Source organism: Marmota flaviventris, chromosome 12 (assembly GCF_047511675.1).
Source record: "Marmota flaviventris isolate mMarFla1 chromosome 12, mMarFla1.hap1, whole genome shotgun sequence".
Lineage (NCBI taxonomy): Eukaryota > Metazoa > Chordata > Mammalia > Rodentia > Sciuridae > Marmota > Marmota flaviventris.
The window spans coordinates 66,542,135-66,563,886 of NC_092509.1; the positions used below are offsets into that span (position 1 = coordinate 66,542,135).

General features: G+C 33.5%; 1 protein-coding gene across 1 annotated transcript in view; it reads left to right on the forward strand.

Moving 5' to 3' along the window:
- The window catches only part of Ush2a (usherin), a 770,052-nt gene that overhangs the window by 305,775 nt on the left and 442,525 nt on the right, over positions 1–21,752 (forward strand). The window contains exon 21 of the mRNA XM_071619727.1: positions 20,028–20,158. Within this exon, the coding sequence (XP_071475828.1) occupies positions 20,028–20,158 (131 nt within the window). The remainder of the gene's footprint in view (positions 1–20,027; positions 20,159–21,752) is intronic.

Genomic DNA, 21,752 nt, shown 5'->3' on the forward strand with positions numbered 1-21,752 from the left:
AATTGGGGTAACATGGTTATTTGGAGGATTCCTGATTGAATGCATAATGGCTGACACAAAGTGATCCTTCAACAGCTCTTAGGTGAGGGGGAAAAAAGAGTCGAGTCTCTAAGAATTAGCAGGACTATTAAAGGAAGTCTTCTAATATATATAAATCCTTAGACTGAATTTCTATTTCAGCTAGGGAGAAAGGCATCAAAACACATTTTTTGAAATGTAAATTTCTAAAGTTGCAAAAATTAACCTAACACATCATATGCTCTTTGATTCAGTTAAATTGGCAGCTGTCTTGCAGTGATGAAAGACCTCGGCCATTCTTAGATGATGTCTACATGATGCCAAATAGCTAATTGAATGAAGTCCTTGTGGAAGAGATCAGCTACTCCCACTCCTAATTCCCCAGATGAGGAAATGGAGGCCAGGAAATCTGTAGTGATTTATTTACATCAAGAACAAAGTCTCTCCTGAGAGTCAGAACTTCCAGCTCAGTGATTTTGCCACCATATCTCTTTGTCCTGAAATTTGGTTTCTCATAGCTATAGTATAAAGAAAGTAGGATCACTAAAAACAATAATAAATAACTGATGAGATAGCAGTGTTTATTCAGAGGTTACTTTTACTGCAAATCAGACTATTTGCAGAATGGTCGAAAACTATGGTATTGGGTGAAAAGTCCATTGAATAATCAAGTTGAATATTTGGAGTTTATCTACCAAAATGGGTACAATACCCAATGTAGCGTTCCTCTTCATTTTGCTCTTTAGAATTTCCCTAATTTTCTCCCAGCATGTATCTGATTTTCTCTTACTCTAGAGAAAAATTAAAGATTTTATTTCTGGAACATAGAAGATTCAAAAATTATAGCAACAAGGGAAGCGAAAAGGGAAAGGGAGCTGATAGGGGCTTTGCTGACAGAAGAGGGAGGCCCAGTGCTGCTCAAGGATTAGATGATGTTTAATGGCCTTTCTTACTAATGAATCTATGAGGGTTTCTAAAATCATTTGCTTAAATAAAAGTGATCAATGACAACAAGGGAAGAAACAGGAACCATTAAAAGCATAGATATCCTGATTCTTATATTCCTAGGGCCATTTTGATTTTAAGGTTTTAAGGTTTAAGATCTCAAGATTTCATTCTCATTCAAGACAGTCTAAAATTGTTAGTTTGATGTGAGTTTATTGAATCACAGACAGCTTAAAGAATAGCCATCATACTCTAGGAAATAAGGAGATGTGTCCTACGTGTTATAAAATTTTCATTGAGGTCATTATAATTTTGTTTTTAAAAGAATATTGTTTTGCTAACTAAAAACATATGCAGGCAGCCTATTTTATCACCTAATGATGCTAGATAAATGAGGTGTCGCTGTCCATGGTCTTGGAGCAGACACATGAAACAACCCTCTCTACACTGGTAACCCTTAATTACACTGAGTTTTTGGTGTGTGTCCCTTCAGGAGAAGGTCACCATGTCAACAATAATTAGGGTAAATGGCATTGTGGACATTACTGGGTGAGATGTGGTATATTTTTTCTTACTTTCAATTATTGCTTCCTTGTTTGATTCATTAGCATTTGGCAGATTTGTTGCTGAGTTTGTTGTTCTGATTTAAAACTTGGTGTAAGGTTGAATATGTTCTTATCTTGATCTTATATTTCTGTCATGACTTGCATTTCTTGCTGAGTTCCTGACTTGAATGGCTCTATTTTCTTTATTTTTTATTTCTCTCTCTCTCTCTCTCTCTCTCTCTCTCTTTTGCTGAGCTTTTGCTTTGTCTTGTTGTATTTCTCGATGGAGATGATTCCCCTTTTTCATTTTTGTTATATGTCTACTTTGGCTATTGTATTTCTCTGGCCCATTCATCAGATTTATATATATATATATATATATATATATATATATATATATATATATATATATATATATATATTCTCTTGTTCACTATATGTGGCATCTGATCAATACACTTCCTTTTTCGCTACAGGTTTCCAACTTATTGTGTTTTCTGTCAGCTTTGATACTGCCTGAGAAGGGTTTCTGTGCTTTGGCTAATGTGCTGTTGTCTAAATTTGCAGTGTTTCAGCTCATTACACTGACTTTAATTTTGATGTATTTGTATTTTATCCAGTTCAAGTCATGTTTCTTTCCTCTATCAATTTAATTACTTTCTGCCTGGGCAACATTGTGTTTATACAATTGCTGCTAAAGCGACAAAAGATTTCTATTTAAATTACTACCCAGAACATCAGCATTTCAGCCTAAAAGATACTCAGAATGTCTCTGATGGATGTCTTGCCTTTGTGTGGGTAAAGAAATCTAGAATACTGTGAAAGGTCTTCTTTATTGAATTTAGTCAAGCCTGGTTTATGACTGTTGAGTCATTAGCACAGGAGATAAGTGTAGGGCTGTGGGGTCACTGTACTGCTTCTTGGTGAGAAAAAAAAAATATACGACTCATCTCTCTTTTGTACAAGTCATGCCCTTAGAGCAGAAAATATATATATATATATATATATATATATATATATATATATATATATATATATTTTATAGGTATTTAACTTATATTTAGCCTGGCTATATAGACTCCAGTGCTTGTCTTTCCATGCATGCATATATATAGTATGTAAGTTACTGAGTTTGAATCTTGTTCTTTGTAATGATTTTGTACTTGAATTTGTAAGTCAGCAACATTGATTGAATTTCCATTGTGTATGCTGCACTGTAACAACTGGCCTAAAAACGAATGATGTGGTAAACATGGTAACTGCACCTGTTTTCAGACTTCCAATAATGAGGAAGAAAGGAAAAGCATACAAAAAGTAGATTTGCAGGAAGAAAGAGTGAAAGGACCTCAATAAATACATAATTGGTTGTTTATAGAGATTGAAACTGCACATCTCCTGAAGGCATAGCAGTGACAAGAACTCTTAAAAATGCTCAGCATACAGGACTATAGGTTTTGCTGAACCAATGTCACAAAGCTCATCCATTGGCTGCTGAACATGGTCAGCAAATTCTTTGATTGTTCAATTCTCTTTTACAGAACTTAATGTGTGTAAGCAAGAACTTACTCTATGCCTACTCTGTATCATTCTGTATTTTTTACAGCCAACAGTTGTTGAGCCCCCGTGTACAACAAAACTTTGTAATTGCTATTCATGGAGGGGAAAGAGACAGGATTAAAAAAAATAGTCACATTTTTTTGTTGTTTTTGGACATTGAAATGACTGGATACTGCAAAGAAGGCAGCGAAAGAAAAATAAGTCACATGTAGGGAACTTTCACTGTGTGACATGTGTTAAGCCAAAACTTTATTTGAATTTATATTTATTTATTTGTATTTGTATATATTTATTTGTATTTATATTTGTGTCTTCTCTAGTACTGGCTAATCTTTCCAAGCTTCAGTTTTCTCACGAGTATGAGAGGCATCAATGAAATAGGAGAAACAAATACAAGGTCTTCCTAACATCTTGGCTCAATGTATATTAAACATGCCTGACTTCCCTGAGTGTAAAGTATTGTCCTTGTTGCCCTCTTTTCAGTGTTCAGTTATTTCAATGTCAACTAAACCTAAATATCTAGATTTTTTTCACATCCAAGATTATTATGACATTTATATATTTGACCTTCACAGAAAGTCTTTTTCTATAGTTTTATAAAATAGCAATAGGTTGTCAAATTCTCTGATTCCTGTCCTATAGTCCTCTTCTTCCAAAGGTTGGAATCAGTAAACCTCTACCTTTAGGTCCACTCTACCCTATTCCCTCAAGCTATTTAGTGCTAAATTCATCCAGAAGATTCAGATTCATGATTTAAGATTTTCAAGAAATCCAATCTTGTTGAAGAATCTGGCCTTGACTTTTGCATACTTTGACAAAGGCCTCCTGCCACCTCCCCCAGATCCATGCCCATCAGTCTCATTGTCTGTCTTGGCTGCATTAACTGACTCCTTTCATTTTCTTGGACACCTGCCCACTACCCTAGAACTCAGATCAATGCTTCCTGGTTCTTGTCAGGTTGCACTCCCAGACTAAAATCTAGCTATATAGTCATCTTTTTTTTTTTTTTTGGGGGGGGGGGTGTACCAGGGATTGAACTCAGGGGCACTGGACCACAGAGCCACATTCCCAGCCCTATTTTGTATTTTTATCACTGAGTTGCTTAGTGCCTGGCTTTTTGCTGAGGCTGGCTTTGAATTCTCGATCTTTCTGTCTCAGCTTCCCAAGCCACTGGGATTACAGGTGTGCACATCTGTGGACCCCAGAATCCTACAACATATATCCCTGGTGCTACACACAAATCATACTTGCCTGTCTGGTTTTCCAAGTTTTAGCTGTTGTGCTTGTCTTTCAGTCCAAACTGGTCTAATCCAGCTCCATTTCTTTCCCCTTTCTTTAGTGTATGCCCATCTGTTGTATCACAGTTACACTGAAGCACAAGTTTAGCACACTCCCTGCGCATAGGATTAAGATTGGCACTTTCCTCCTGGGCTTGCAGCTGGGTGTAAGCTGCCCATCCTTGAAAAAACATCTAGACTTAACCTTTCATTCCAGATCTGATCTTCTATACTAGACAACATTACCCAGGATATGATGCAATTCCTGTAGACTAACTAAACTAGCAAAACATTACCATTTTGTTCTTGTGAATAAAATTATTGTTATGATTTTTGTGTTTGAGGTCTTCTCCCTGACAATTCCTTTTAGATGGAAATGCTTTTTTGACACCTATTTTGTACTTTGGAATCTCATTAGAGTTCATTCAGTCCAAACTTGCCTTATTCCAAACTATGCTCAACATCAAATGATGTGTCTGATATTTAGGTCAATAGACAGGCAAAGATGGTAGAATTTTTATGAAATATAAAGTGATGCATACTGTTGGAACAAACAACCCACATAAAATTGTATAATACATGAGTTTCTTATTCTTCAAATAATCTAATTGATTGTTCATTGGGCTCACTCAGCCAAAAGTAGAGAGAAACTTTGTACAGACATCATTAGTTTTTCTCCATTTAGAGATTAATCATGAAGAGCTCTGGCTCTTTAATTCTGTAATTTGTATATTTAATGGGCTGCTGCAGAATCTATGACAGTAATTAGCATAGCCTGAAAACTCATTAATACGCAACAACATGATTAATGCAGCATTAATGCAAACATGACTGAAGTTATTTGGGTTATGTAGTAAGAAGATTAAAGCTAAAATGTCCTGTTTGTTTTACCAGTGGTGAGTATAATAGGGTGGCAAAAAAATAAATAAATAAAATAAGAGCAGGTATCAAATTAATTGTTTTAAAAAAGAAAAAAAGGAACAAAATTTAAATCAAGGTGATTTTCTTCTTCATTTTGCTCTCAACTTTAGTTGATAAGATGAGGTTCTGTACTTTGTATTTATTTATCCATAAATTTATCATTACTAAAGGTACGCTCACATTCAACCTTTAAGTTTAACTTAGTTAACATTTTTGTAACTTTAACATAATATTATTAGTGTTACATTAAAAATATTTTGAAATTATACTAATCTTTGACAAATACAGTATACATTTTTTTTTGTTTTGAAACCAGTGTATGTTATAAGCCAAGCCAAATAAAGGGCTTATTTCTAGTTACGTAAATGTGACAATCTTCTTCTCACTATATTTATTTCTTAAGCAAATATTCAAATGTTTTATAAGATGCTGCCATCAAATTCATATGCCTCAATAAAACTTGATCCAACACTTCCTATAAAAAGTGAAATATTTGTGAATGTTTTGGGAAATAAAACTGTAGAGGTTTGGCTTGTTGTTTTTAACCCTTTGATAGAGCCATAATAAAGTCCTTTCTTTTCCTATTTAATATGATGCTCTTTACTGTTTATCTTAAGCTTTAAAATAAGTAACTTATTTTTCAATATTTTAGTCACACGTCAAACTATTTTTAGTATCTGAAACAAAATTTCCATTTTTAGTTCACATAATCTTGAAAGACTGAAAAATGGGTGTATCAGTTTTTAGACCATGTAATCAGACCATTAAAAAAATGGTGCTTTTGTATTCTAAATTAACATTAGACAAATATTTATGACTTTATTCTTTTTTAATAAAAAGTGGTTACATTCTAGGTAACTAATTCTTGCTTAAGGCATATGGAGGAAAAGTTAAACCATCATATTTGCACTTGGAAATAAGCCTCCATCCAAACTAAGGCCTTCAGTAGATAGGAACAAAATTGCATGATGGGGAAAAAAAACACATAAACATTCATTACCTGCTACCTACAGATAGCACCATTAGTGGTCTGTGTCCTGACTGTACTTGGAGGACCAATAGATTTGCTAAGAGATTCTCAGAAGATGGTCTATAATGAGAAGCACCTCTGTTAAGGAAATGAAATTACATACTTGCTCTACTTTGTCTAAGTATCTCCTCAAAATTTCTGTGAAATTTCTTTAAGATCCTGTATGTAAAATATTTCAGTTAATTCAAATGCTTATTTTATCCAGATTCACATATGTGAAGTGGAATTATAGTAGAGATTTAAAGGAACACATTTAGAATGCCTATTGCTTTGAAAATCTGCTCTTTTGAGTATAATCTATACAATAGTATTTTAGACTATCCAAGTGATACTTAGAAAGCTAAGTTCTGACTCAAAATGGACTGTACCCATGAGAAGATGAACTGTGCTGGTGAGGGTGCTATGGTTTGTTCTCATAGGAAAGTCTAGAAAGTACTCCATTTGAAGCCCTTGTTGTTCTTGGAGTTTTGCAGATATTTAAGAAATATCTATTGAAAACTTTATATTTTGTACTGGGTAAAAGTAGAGGACAATATTCTCTCACTTTCTGTAAGTTGGAGGACAGGGAAAGGACCAGACAGTGCATCCTGCTTAGCGCATCTCGGGGATTAAGTGTTCAACTGGGATCTCTCATAAGTACAAGGTAGTTACTGTAAATTATATCATAACCTTTTTCCAATTCTTTCCTTAAGTGGTTCAATTGAGAGCAGATGCAATTTTATTAACTAAAATGGCAAAAAAAAGTTTGTAAATAGACTTGTCTGCAAAAGGCAGATATTTCTTTGATTTTTAAAAAACAAATTTGACTTGCTTTACTGAATTTACCTACTATTTTTATGTTATAATTATTAAAATATTAGAAATGAGTTAATCAACAAATTCAAATAGATGCATTGCTATGAAAATATGTTGTCCTTAATTCCCATATTAATGTGAATGAAAGGTAGTGAAATTAAGTTGCAAGAATGTGCTCAGTTATTTGTAAAGATTCACTTATTCATAAAATTGATTATACAATGATTTGAGCTACTGAAGCAATTATCCGATTTTACTCTTTCACTTACTGAATTTACTGGATTCTTAATTTTTTCAAAAATATATGTTTGGAGACTAAGTATTGCAATGTAACTGCATTTATGGTTTAGAAAGAGAAGACTGGTCTATTTTACAAAAATACCCTTATTTTCTATAGAGTCCCTCCAAATGCCATTTTAATAAAATACTTGATGTTCACTAATTCATGATTACCCAATTAGCTGAAGGCTGTCAAAGACAAATTGCAATTCTAGGCAGCCAGTAAACTTTTTGTCCTATTTCTACTTCTGAAAAACCAAGTGGGGTGGGCTTGGAATGGCCATAATTTTAGTCATTTTGTGGGTATGCTCAGTTAGCACCTGTAAACTCATAGGGCCATCTCCATTCTTTCCATTCTCTATTTAAATGAAAAGGAGTATGATACGATTCTTCTAGTACACTCACAACTAGATTCATGATTGACTGTTGGTCTCCAGAAGCCCTGAATACAGTCTGATATTCTGGGTGTGTGTATTGTTTGACTGCTCATTTTGGTTTGCTTTTCAGTGTTTTAATTTTAGACAGCTCCTTCATTTTATGTGCCCTTATTCTAAGAACAGGCAGGATTCTTCCATATAAAAACTCTAATGTTACCATAATATTATCTTCAAAATGTAGGTTCAAAATCAGAAGTAGATGTTGTTGTTCATTGTGAGCTAATAGTACATTATTTGAAAGTGGAACAAGAATAATTATTCTTTTTGATTCCATTTCTTGGATCCTAGCGTGCTCTAAAGTAGTCCAAAATAGTACCATATTGGTTCAACCACTTGAGAGCCACTGAGGTAGCTACTAAAGAGGGCTTTTACCTAAAGTGCCCAAAGTTGATTTCTTTAAATATCTTGGTCATACAAACCACCTAAGTCCTTCCATGTTCAAGGCCACTCAGCAATTCTACCAATGCTGCAAGTTACTGAATTGTTTTTGCCACAATGCTTGTTTTGAAAAATAAACCATAGGCTGGACATGGCAGGGCATGCCTGTAATTCCAGCAGCTCCAGAGGCTGAGGCAGGAGGATTACAAATTCAAAGCCAGCCTTAGCAACAGGTGCTAAGCAACTCAGTAAGACCCTGTCTCTAATAAAATACAAAATTGGGCTGTGGATGTGGATTAGAGGTTGAGTGTTCCTGAGTTCAATCCCTGGCACCGCCCCCCGCCCCCAGGTAAATAAAAAATAAAAAAATAAACCATAGGGTGTTTTAGTGAATTTAAAAATAAGTTTTGATATCTCATGCATTGGACATGAATCAATACAAATTTAATTCCATGAAATATTATGTTTATATATATATATATATATATATATATATATATATATATATATGTAAATATAAACTGCAAATACTGAATTGGATATGTATGTACATGGATATATGCATATACCTATCTTCCTTGAGATATAAAACATAAAGGTAGAACTGATAAGTTTAATAAAAATATGTCTGAAATGTTATTTTTAAAACTTTATAGAAATAATAAATAATAATATTCTATTTCATTTAAAGATGTCTTAATAACTAATACTTTTCTTTAAGAGTAAATATTTTATTTACTAGAGTCACTTGTGAAATACTAACCATATAACAAGACAATGTAATAAAGCAACTATTTCAGAAACCAAAGTGCATACTAAATTTTTCTATATTTTGCTCTATAGAATATGCAAGTGTCTTGAATAGGTCACAATTCATACTTAGATTAAATTGTGGCATAATTCAGTTCACATTTTAGAAATCATGACTTTAAGGTACAACATCTTTTTAAAAATAAATTCAAAGAGGATTTTATATATATAGATATGTGTGTGTGTGTGTGTGTGTGTGTGTGTATATATGTTTACAATAGATAGAGCATTTATATCAATTAAGATAATTGAAATTGAATATGTATAGTATGTATAAAAGAAAGAGTATTTATATCTATTAGATATTGGTGGATGCATTCTGCTTAAAAATGTACCTTTTTAAGTAGTCTTTCTTGTGAAATCTGGATTTTACAATAATGATCGCATAAATATCTTGGTGCACAACAGCAACTTCAGGGAGTAATCTGGAGAAAGAGAGAGAGTTCTATTGGTATCTGTTTTTAAATAGATCTCTCTTGATATATACATACAGATATAGATAGATAAATATATATGTGTGTGTGCATATATATATATATATATGTAAGCACATATATATCTATGTAAATATCTATGTAAACAGATGTAGATATCTATCTTTATATCTATCTATATAAATTTTTACCTAAAACTTCCTGCACATATGGGCCTATAGTTCTATATTTGTAGTTAAAATTAAAACTGTTCAGAGGAGGAAACCATCTGAGCTGCTCTCTCATGCCAGTTGGTGGCATTTTAGAGCACTTGAGTTGTTGGTTACTCTTGATGGTAGTGTTTGAACTGGTGGTTCCTTCCACTGGGAATCCCATTTCTCTGTGGTGTGTCACTCACCTAAAATGTTTCTTCTTCTGAAAATATCCCCTGACTGCTCCTTCTCCCTCTTTTAGCCTAAAGCTTCTTAAAAATGTGAAATGCATTGCAGTCATTTGTAGCTTTGTCTTGCTTTCCTAGAATAGCTAGTCAAGAAGCATATGCTAAGAAAAGAAATAAAAATGTGTAAAACATGGACCAGAAGCATAGTTACCTAAGGCAAAAATTATAGTTAGACAAACCAACAGTCAACATTCTACCTAATGCTTTAAACACTTTATCAATTCTCCACCTTTCTGTATCTCCATAGAGCACCAACTAAAATGAGTGAAAGGCAGACCAGTAGAATAGAGGAAGGAGAAGAGGGGAAGAGAGGAGAAGAGGGAAAAAGTAGAGGGGAAGTGGGAACTGAAATGGAGTAAATTAAATTCTACGCATGTATAATTTTGTCCAAATAAAACCAACTATATAACTATAATGCACTAATAAAAGCAAAAAAAAAAAAAAAAAGTCATCAATTCTTATTAAGCCAGGAACAATAAAATAGTGTTTATTTCCACTGTAACATTATTATGGAGATTATAGTCATGTGTTAAGACAGAAATAAGATATATGATTATTAAAAAGGAATAGAGAAACTTATCAAGATTTTTCAGAAAATGAATCTATACCCAAAAAGAAAACCAAAACCTATTCTAAAATAAATGACAATAAGATGGCCAATTTTAAATAAGCACACAAAATAAATATTTTATATGACTTAGCAATAAGAATTATGAAGATGACCTGATTTATAATGGTAACAGTACTTATAATACCTAGTATAAGCTGACAAAACTTGGGCAGGATCTGTTTAAGGAAAATAAGAAACGATTGTAATTATTTCAGTATTAGAAAGTAAGTTCAGAGATAATTTTAAAACAATAAAATTGAGAAGATAGTCAATCGTCAGATACTGGAAATAGAAAATAATAATATAATATTCTGCTTAAAGGAAACATACATCAGTGGAAGACAATAGCACAGAGACTGACTCATGAGAATATATTTTAATATGCTTAAGGTGGCATTCCATCATTAAATATTGATTCAGCAAATATTTTGTGGCAGCCATTGTTCAAGATATCGAAAATGCAGAAGTAAATAAAACAAAGTTCCTGCCTCATAATATGGGTTTCTTGGTAAATTTTTAAATAACTAGGAAAAACTAGAATATATTTTAATCTTTTACTGTATGTCAAAATAAAATACAAGTGGGATATAGTGGTAAATGGCTGTAATATAGGACAAACAAAGAAATATCCTCCATATGGTAAGAGTAGTTACAAATCAATAATAAAGATGAAACTCCCAAGTGTAAAGCAAATGGCAAAAAAAAAAAAAAGACAAATAGAGAACAATAATGTGAAAGAAGATCAAATGCATTATTTATTCTGGAAATAGAAATTAAAAACTAGAATTAAATAGAAGTTATTAATTAGAATTATCTGATGCTAGTTGGTCTCTTCCAGAAATGCCTGGTCAAATCCCCTCCAAATGCTAGAAATTTTTAGCCTGAAAATGATTGCAAAACTATAAAGTATGAGAAGGAAGCAAAGTGCTTGAGAAGTCAGTTGCAATGAACTCAGAAATGAAATACAGTTAAATGAAAATTCCATTTTATTTATAAATTCACAAACTACTACAGTTTTTACAGATCATCAAATTTAGTGTCACCATATAAGAGTATGAACCTGAAGCCTATTCTCTTCAGAAAATGAAAGCCATATATTTCAAAAACCATTTGTGGTTATTTCTATATCTTCATCATTTGGAGACTGTAAATATAATCAGCCCTGATAATATTAATATTTAGATAGTTACAGTTTTTTATTGTTTCAAAGAGGAAATAGAGGATTATTTAAAAAAAATGAAAGAGCATTTTTTTTTCGTTATTGTTGTTGATTTATCAAGTTTAGAATTAAGGTCTATCAAATTCTCTACCAATTAAAACTCCTCATTATTAATTTTTCTCTCTTTTACCCTACTTTTTATCCTAATCTATTCTTCCAGTATAATTGTTAGAAAGCTTATGCAATGTTTTTCTAATTATTTAGGGCCAAGCATTTGGACAACATTTTGATTTCAAAATTAAGAAATAATATATGATTAATTAAATAGGAAAACTTTGGTATTCTGATAAGGAGTTAGCTATTTGGGAAAAATACCACATCATTCATAATATTTTAGACCAGTTTTCTGTTGTTATTTTGTTAGTACAATCAATGAAGATTTTGTTATTCATGTATTTATAGGGCTGGTCAGCCATAAATATTTTATGAATGGAGACATTTCTAGCACCACCTAATGGCAGTCAAATAAAAAGAAAAAGCTTTTTCCATTTGGAAACTAATTTGCATAATTCAAATGAAGCTATATAGGTAGAGTTGCTTATGTATGAAACTGAACTTTTATATTCCCTCATGTACCAAATAGGCAACTGTAAATACAGTTAGCAGTTGAACAGAGTGGGAGTGAAACAGAAGGAATATTTGATGATGAAATAAAGGAGCCTTCTGCGTCTTTACAAGTATAAGAATAAGAAAATATCTGTGTAGATTTATATGAAGAGTTTCTTTTTACTTTCAGGAGTTTATGCACTGAGAGTACATTTTCTAAACCCCAGTTAATCTCCTGAAAAAACATATTTGCTTATTATATTGACATATTTTATTTGCATTATTTTCAGTAATTGTATATAAATCTTTGACCACTTTAATCGACTTGTCTAATAAAGTATCTTTGATCTCTGATAGCCATTTTCTTTTAAACCGACTCATATCTTTCTGAATAGCATTGGAATTTTCTGTTGACTATGAGTTAAAAAACAATTTAGATCGGGACAAGTAGCTTTTATTTCAGGGTCTACCTACTTATTTCATATTTCCCAGCAGTATTTGAAAAATGTGTTGTAATTATATCCTTAGCATTTAGACTAATGGATTTGGTTAATGTGCCCGAAGGAAGGTTTACTGATAGTGCCAGATTCTAATACCTTTTACCCCCCCTCAACACTTTGGTTTGGCAGCTGTAGAAGCAGGTGTCTTTTTTTGTTTGTTTGTTTTGTTTTGTTTTTTAATGAACAAAGAAAAAGAATCTGGTGGTGATAGCAGTAAAGAAAGTTTTGGGGAAGTGCCTTCTCTTTAACTATGATTTTACTCCATGAACATTTACATATGTCGATCATTTGATGTTCTATAGTACACTTCACTTCAATGTCTACTTGCTTAATTCTAATACATCCTTCACAATCCACCTCAGCCCTCATGGTCTTTGTGAAGACCTCCCGGTCATTACTTTGCTCTTATTTGAACAGTCAGTCACTTAAAAAAAAAAAAAAAGTTTCACCTGTGAATTACATTTCCCTCTTGTATTGGGTCTTCATAGTATATTATACTCATTTGGATTTGTCTGGCTTTTCCACTATAGATCATGTTTCCTGAGAGTGAATATTATGCCTTTCTTGTTGATCTTTATTTCTGAGAAAAATAGTATGTTTTGGTAAAAGTGTAGTAAGTATATTCAAGTTATTTCTACTGTCTACTTTTCCCTATTTTTAATCTATTCATATAGTTGATATCTTTTATATTTCATTTCTGCCCAAAATTGACTAATAGTTACAGTTGATTTTTTAAAACTCATATACTTGACTGACTTATCTCAAGCCATGGATCAATATCTAGTTTAAAGGGGGGGGGGGGGAAGGTTAACCTCATAGTAAAGGCTATAAAGAGCCAATGTATAACTTTTAAAGGGTAGTCTTAATTTTTAAAGGATTCTTGTGTCTATACAAAATATACATTTAAAGATTATAGGCATATTTTTAAGCAAGGGAGATTTAAGATTTAAGCCAAGAAAAAATTTTGAATGTAAAGACAATAAGATAATTGAACAAATAAGTGGATAAACAAAAATGAATCTCTAGCAAAATATAAAAATAGCATTAAAGAAAGAAGGAACTATCACCACAGATGTTCATCACAATTTTAGAGGTCCTCTCTATGCAAAAAGAAACAGGAACTTAAAAACCTTTTAATTAAATTGATCAGCTAATCATTATTTTCTACTTCTATTTCATAAAATCAAAGACAATCCATTGAAAATATGGAACTGTAGAGCAGAATATAAATTAATTGTGTTGGAGAAAAAGAAAGATACATTAAACAGATGCTTTTCTATTCTCACAAAATCACACATAAAACAAATAGGAACTTCTGCTTCAGATTTGTTCATTTTTTGTTTTTTTTTTTGCTTTTGTACCAGGATTGAACCTAATGCTGTATCTGATGTGCTTATAGTAAAGATGGTCTCCCACTCTGTGGCCACTCTTTTCATGTTGATTGTTTCCTTTGCTGAGAAGAAGCTTTTGAGTTTCAATCCATCCCATTTATTAATTCTTGAGTTTATTTCTGTGCTTTAGGAGTCTTGTTGAGGAATTCAGAGCCTAATCTGACATGATAAAGATTTGGGGCTACTTTTTCTTCTATTAGGTGTAAGGTCTCTGGTCTAATTCCTAGGTCCTTGATCCACTTCAAGTTGAGCTTTATGTATGGAGAGAGACAGTGGTTTAATTTCATTTTGCTGCATATGAATTTCCAGTTTTCCCAGCACCATTTGCTGAAGAGGCTATCTTTTTGCCAACGCATGTTTTTGGTGCCTTTCTCTAGTATGGAGTAACTGTATTTATGTGGGTTTGTCTTTGTGTCTTCTATTGTGTACCATGGGTCTACATGCCTATTTGGGTGCCAATACCATGCCCTTTTGTTACTATAGTTCTGTAGTATAGTTTAAGATCTGACATAGTGATGCTTCTTCTTGCTAAGAATTGCTTTGGCTATTCTGAGTCTCTTATTTTTCCAAATGAATTTCATGATTGCTTTTTCTATTTCTATGAGGAATGTTGTTGGGATTGTAATTGGAATTTTACTGAATCTGTATGACCATTTTGACAATATTAATTCTTTCTATCCAAGAGCATGGAGAGCATTCCATCTTCTAAGGTCTTCTTCCATGTCTTTCTTTAGTATTCTGTAGTTTTCATTGAATAGGTCTTTCACCTTTTTTGTTAGATTGATTTCTGAGTATTTTATTTTGTTTAAAGCTATTGTAAATGGGGTAGATTTCCTAATTTCTCTTTCTGAGAGTTCATCACTAATATATAGAAATGCATTTGACTTATGGGTGTTGATTTATATCCTGCTGCTTTGCTGAATTAATTTATTAATTCTAGAAGTTTTCTGTTGTTGTTTTTTTTATTTTATTTTGGATTCTCTTAGAATCATGTCCTGGGCAAATAGTGATAGTTTTTTGTTTCCTATTCTTATCCCTTCAACTTCTTTTGTCTGTCTAATTGCCTAGCTAGAGTTTCAAGGACTATGCTGATAGGAGTGGTGAGAGAAGGCATCCTGTCTTGTTCCAGTTCTTAGACGGAATACCTCCAATTTTTCTCCATTTAGAATAATGTTTGCCTGGGGCTTAGCATAGATAGCTTTTAAAATGCTGCAGTTTGTTCCTCCTACCCCTAGTTTTTCAAGTGGTCTGAACATGAAAGGCTAAATATAATTTTGTATTATATTTAGTCATGTATAATATGTCTCTTTATATATGCATACATAGTTGCTGTACATATTTTGCTATGTTTTGTATTTTCTATCTCATTTTAGCTATTCTCCCAAATGTTTAGTGGTTTTGAATTTTATTGTTAATTTCTCTAATGAGTAATAACATTAAGCACCTTTGTTATATATTTATTCTGGCTTTGTAACTTGTTATGAGAAATATATGTCATAAATATGTTCTCCCACTTATTGGTTGTCTTTCCACTCTCTTATTGATTTATTTAGTGCCAGTGATTAAACCCAGGTGTGCTTAACTACTGAACGACATTCCCAACCAACCTTTTTGATTTTATTTATTTTGAGATAGTGTTTTGCTAAGTTACTAAAGACCTCAGTAAGTTGCTGAGGCTGGCTTTGAACTCAGGATCCTTCTGCCTCAGCCTCCTGAGTTGCTGGAATTACAGGTGTGTACCATCACACCTGACCTCATTCTTACTCATGTCTTTCCATAGAAAAAAGTTAATTCTAATATAGTCTAATGTATTGATATTTGCCTTTATTATTTCACAACTTTTTTTTCCATTCTGTGGCCTTATAAGTATATTATTTTATGAATAATTTTTAAACTTGCAAACATACTTAGGCAAAAATCTAAATGTTTTCATGCGGAACTTGGATTTTTCAGATTTTTAGAGTATCAGACCATGAATATATGTCTATTTTATAAATTTGTATATCTGATTAGCCTTGAATAGTAGTTGCATAAACTATTGTTCCTCAAGTATTTCTTGAATGAATGAATAAAATTAGAGATATAAGGAATGCCCAATTATTTCTCTAAACACAAGGAGAAAAAAAAAACCCTTTTAGAACATGTCTACTCTGTTTGAAAAATTAAAAATCTAAATTTTAGCAATTGAGAAATGCATATTTTTCCCTTTTCTACTCACGTTAGCCGTGTTGCTGGTTGCTTGGGTCCACAAGTCTCCTCCTTCTTGGGCCCAAGAAGAAAACACATTCATGAGGCAGAGGAGAAGTCAGGGAAGGTTAAGCTCAACCACACAGCTGCATTCAAAACTTCTGCATATTCTGTATATCTGCTTTCATCCCTTTGGCCAAGCCAAGTCACATGGCTGAGCCTAAGTCAGTAAATAAGACTCTAAATATAGAACCTTTCATAAAGAGAGGTATTAATAATTTTGAACAATTATGTATCTTACCATTCTGCCTCATGTTAAATTCAATAATATTTTCTCCAAAGTATTCTATATATCCATCAAAAGAATGTTGTGTCTAAATACATTCATTTATGAATTTAATTTATTTGAAGAATTGATCACATGTTTTAATCATTTGGCTCAAACCTATAGCAATAATTAACTAATTGTCAAGAATACATTTGAAGAGATATGTAAATATTCAATTTCCTCATAGATTTCATGTAGAAGAAACTGCTTGCTATTTATCTTGATAATAAAGAGATAAATGGCAAGATTGAATTATTTGAAAAAGCTGAGGGAAGTCTACCACAAAATATCAAATTTCTCTCTCCTATACTAAATTTTCCCTTCCATTAAAAATTTGCATTGGTCTGTGCAACGATTTATATATTAATTAATCCAAAATAATGTTTCTTTGCAATGTAAGACTTGGAAATTAAATATGTTTTTGGAAAACACATGCACTTGCATATTCCTCAAATGGCATATATTGTTAAATGTAACTTATGTAAACATATTTTTTTTATTTTATTATATTTTTGGTTCTAGTATTAAGAGAAATAATGGGTCATGTCTTGCATCTCTATATTTAGTTATTCATTCAAGGAATATTTAAGGAATAGTAGTTTATGCAACCACTCTTCAAGGCTAATCAGAAACAGGTGTATAAAATAGACATACATCCATGGTCTAACTCTAATGCATTTTCATTCACCAAATTGCCCTTGTGTTAAAGTCATGTAGTTGTTTTCCTAGACTGAGCCATTTTGATGTATTCCCTCACTCAAATCTCTACTGCCACAGAGGTGCCTCCCAACACCATAGAAGAGTTTTGCTGCTGTCACGTTCCAAATCATAGCTCTTTTCCTGAAATGACCCTGAGATGTTTAATTTTAAAGCAATCATTTCAATTATAATATATGATACCAAATATAAGATAAAAAATTGGTGCCAAAATGATTTCCATGTCTCTCACTTCTTTATCAGAATTTCCCAAAGAAAACTATGTACCCCCTTCCTGCTGGCCCTGTCCCTGAATCTTTATCATCGGCTGTTTGGACTTGTGGCCATTCTACACATCTGAGAAATATTTTCATTATCAGCTCCATAAATTTTCTTACAGTTCTAATTGTTCTGGACATATTGCAAGTGTTTTTACAGTCGATTAAGATTCTTAAAGTTCTCTTCTATTTGTCTTCCATTTTATTGTTCTAGCTTTACTATTCTCTGTATTTTCCCTTTTCCTAAGTATGGACATTTACAGCAAAGGTTTTGTTTTCTTTCTCTTCATTCTCTCTGAAGACATCGATTCTTGACAGGTGATTGTCAATTCATTTTTGTAGTCCCATCTTCTCTCCTGAGGTTTAGTTTCCAAAAGGTAGAATTTTGCATATCATTATTTTAAATACAGTGGCCTAAAACTGAAGTTGTATTCCCACCCCCAAATATCCTTCCCTATCGGGCATTTCTATTTCGGTTGATGATGCTGCCTTTATTTCAAGATGGGTGAAAAGATTGCCTCACATCATCACCTCATGTTTTCATTAGCCTCCTCTGAGAAACAGTACAACCTTTCAATCTTCTCAGTAACTTGTCCATCCTTAATTAAAATCCTTATCATCTTTTCCCCAAAGTACAGTGATCTCCTTATTCCTCTGTAACTAAATCATCTGTATCTTCCATATATTCAACCATTAGTTTGGTTTCCCTAATCCTGACTTTGAGCATCCTACTCCTGTTCTTCACCCAATTTTTAGAAACCTTCCTTTTACTTTCCTACAAGTTTTGTGCTGATTGCTCAGCCTTTTCAATCCACTTATTAGGGGAGATGATAACAATAAAGCTGATAGCAGGGATTCAAGTGAGTTTGACAACTGAAAACTGATTTCATGGGGCAAACAATCTTCTGCGGAGTTACAGAGGTACCAGGAAGGACCAGTACTAAATCTAACAGCAAGAAGGAGACATCCAGCCAGGCATAAGCAAGAGAATCATAGAGTTGAGGCCATGATAAGCCAAAGTGAGGAGGACCAGTGTGATGAAAGAGTCAAAAACTTTAGTATTTAGAAGATGGAGATGCAGAAGCTAAGAAGGTGAGGACAAATTTGAGTTGCTTCTTGATTGTGTAGCAGAATACTCAACAGTGTTCCATAGGATCCTACTAAAAACAAAACAAAACCAACCAACCAACAAACAAAAAACAATGCAATATTCATCAAATGACTTCTGCATTCCTGTTTCCAAACTTTTGCTAAAGCTCTGTGCTTACTTCTAATGCGCCTCTCAATTTCGTTCTCCTCATCTAGAGTCTGAACATATTTACAAAGTACATCTAGATATTGTGTTATGTTCTGGGGGTAGAAAGATAAATCAGACATGACCCCTGAGGGAGCTGTAGTCTATTGATGCCAAGCTCAATCCCCTCACCTGCATAGGTCCTTGGATGGACCAGTCCATCCTGAAGGGAGTTAGATCTCTTTCAGGTGCTCATAATCCTGGGTGACTTATTCCTACTCAAATTGGAATTCATTATTCAAAATTGTATGCTTGAGCTTTTATTTGATTCTCATGTATGTCCTTGAGCTCTTAATTGATTCTCACAGTAGGATTTGTTCATTATTTTTATGTTTTCAATGAAACTGAAAATTCTTGGAAATGGGAGATGGTGTTAGTTTTAAAACACTAAGAGAAATGCCTTAATTTCACAGGAAGAGCTCCACGGTGTGTGTAGAGGAGAGGTATGCCCCATAGTTTGGAGGTGAAGCTGTAAGGTGGTAATGAGAGGGCATTTATAGGACTTTCACAAGTCACCCTGCCTTCTGAACTAGAAATCCTGCTGAGACAAGAGCATGGTATGTCCTGTGCAGTAGTCCAAGGGTCAGTGGAAACCCTGAAATTCTGAAGGCTGCAAACAGTTTGGTTATAGGATGTTTTAGGAAATTAGCTCTAGCAGACTTTTTCATGGCAAGTCTTTCCAGTTTCAGCATCTATTACTGGACTGATTCTTTCAGCTTCATAAGTATTTAAACAAGGCCCCTTTGTTTCTTTCACTTATGTCAAAAACCCATTTATTTTTATGACTCTCAGAAAATGTTTTCACATCAATACTCCGAGTATCCAATTTTGGGTTGACAACATGTCTTTTTTAGGTTGATGAGTTTTGCATACATTTAAACTTCATTATATATTGATTAGCAGGAGTGCAGGCTTAAGTTTCCAAGTACTGGTTGGCATTTAAAATGGGATATATTTAAAAACAAACGGCTGGGACCATCCCAGTACATCGCTGTGTATAATTTCCTGACTGTACTCACTACATCATAAATAATAATGAAAGTAAATGTACGTTTATCAGAAAGAATCAACAAAACCCCAGCACTGATTTGCTGATCACACTTGTCTCACCAGGCATTAAAGCCAGCTTTCGAACAAGGGTGCCTGAAGGTTTGATTGTCTTTGCAGCATCACCTGGCAATCAGGAAGAGTATCTTGCACTTCAGTTGAAGAATGGTCGACCTTATTTTCTTTTTGATCCTCAGGTAAATTATTAATCATGACAGTTGATATCTCTGAGAGTTTAGTAGGTGCCAGGTACTGCGGTAAGTGCTGATATTTTCATGTTGAATCTTCATCAAAAACTCATGAGGAAATAAGTATAAGTACTATTATTATCTTCACTTTACCAATGAAGAAAAGGAGAATTACAAAAGTGATGTGACTTGCCCACAGTTAAGAGAGCAGAGCTAACTTTCAAACCCAGGTAGTCTGACCAAGAATCCATGTGCTCTCACAACCAAGATCCTACCTTATAAGGAAGATTAAAACTTTTAAATAAATTTGAGTAGAACTCTTTTTATTTTCCTTGAGGACAAAAATTATGCCTTTAATTTCTTTCTTTTATTCTTCCCTTCCTCACCCCTCTCTTCATCATTTCACCTGCAAATGTTTAAGTTAAGTAGCTTCAGACACCAGTAGTTTTACAGTTAAGACTGTTCCCTATGTTGCAATCTGGAAAGGATACAGTAAAACAATTTAAAATATTCATGAATGTTATGAAAGAGAAGAATGGGATGCTATGTGTCATGTGAACATAAAATGAAGGATCCTTGTTCTGAGTTGTCAGTCTTCTCTGAAAATGGGATATTTAACTGAGATGCAAAACAATGAGGAAAACTGGGTTAGGGTAAGCATATCTCTACCTGAGGGCATTTCCTAGAACTGGGACAGGGCAGGGGAAACACTAGGGAAAGATGGGGGAAAGGTGTTGGGAATAAAATTTCTAGGAAGAGAAAATAGCAACTGTTATATACTAGAAATAGCATATAGGCTGATGCACACTGGTAAATTTCATCAACTCAGAAGGCTGAGGCAGGAGGATCACAAGTATGAGGCCAGCCTCTGAAACTTAATGAGACCCTGTCTGAAAATTAAAAAAAAAAAAAAAGTTTAAAATAATGTACTTGGGATGTTGTTCAGAGGTGAAGTACCCTGGGTTTCATCCCCAGTACCAAAAATTTTTTTAAAAGTGCTAGACAGAAAAGAATTTATGGCATGTCTAATATACTGACATAAATTTAATGTGGCTGGTGAATACAGAATAAAAGGAAAAGTGGTAAGTTGAAAAGTAGGGAGAGACCAAGTCATTTAGGGACTTGTAAGCAAAAGTAAGGATTTGAATTATTCCTAAGGACAATGGGAAACCATTAAATAAGTTGTCTTCATCTTAGTTAAACAAATGTTAGCAAACATTTGATATTAGGCAATGTATAGGGCCTCTCAGTAATTGAGAAATGAGTTAGACTAAATAAAATCTTTGCTTCGCATTTCCTCCAGTCTCCAACTTAAAACTGATGATCTAAGTCATAAATTAAGCTTACTAAGTAAATGTTTCACATCCTGTTGGTAAAACTGGCATAGTTTACACCCTCTGTAACCAAGATGCATCTAGGATCATGGACAAAGAACTCTGGGTAAGGGTTACAGCTTTAGTACCCTGGAGGCCCAGTGACCTTGGAGGGGCCAGGCAAGGCCTGCTGGGCCAAGCGTGTGTGAGCCTCATGGCCAGGCTCAACAGGCAGCTGAATCCTTCCTTTCTAGTGAAACTGGCAACTAGAAAGACCAGAGACACAGGGT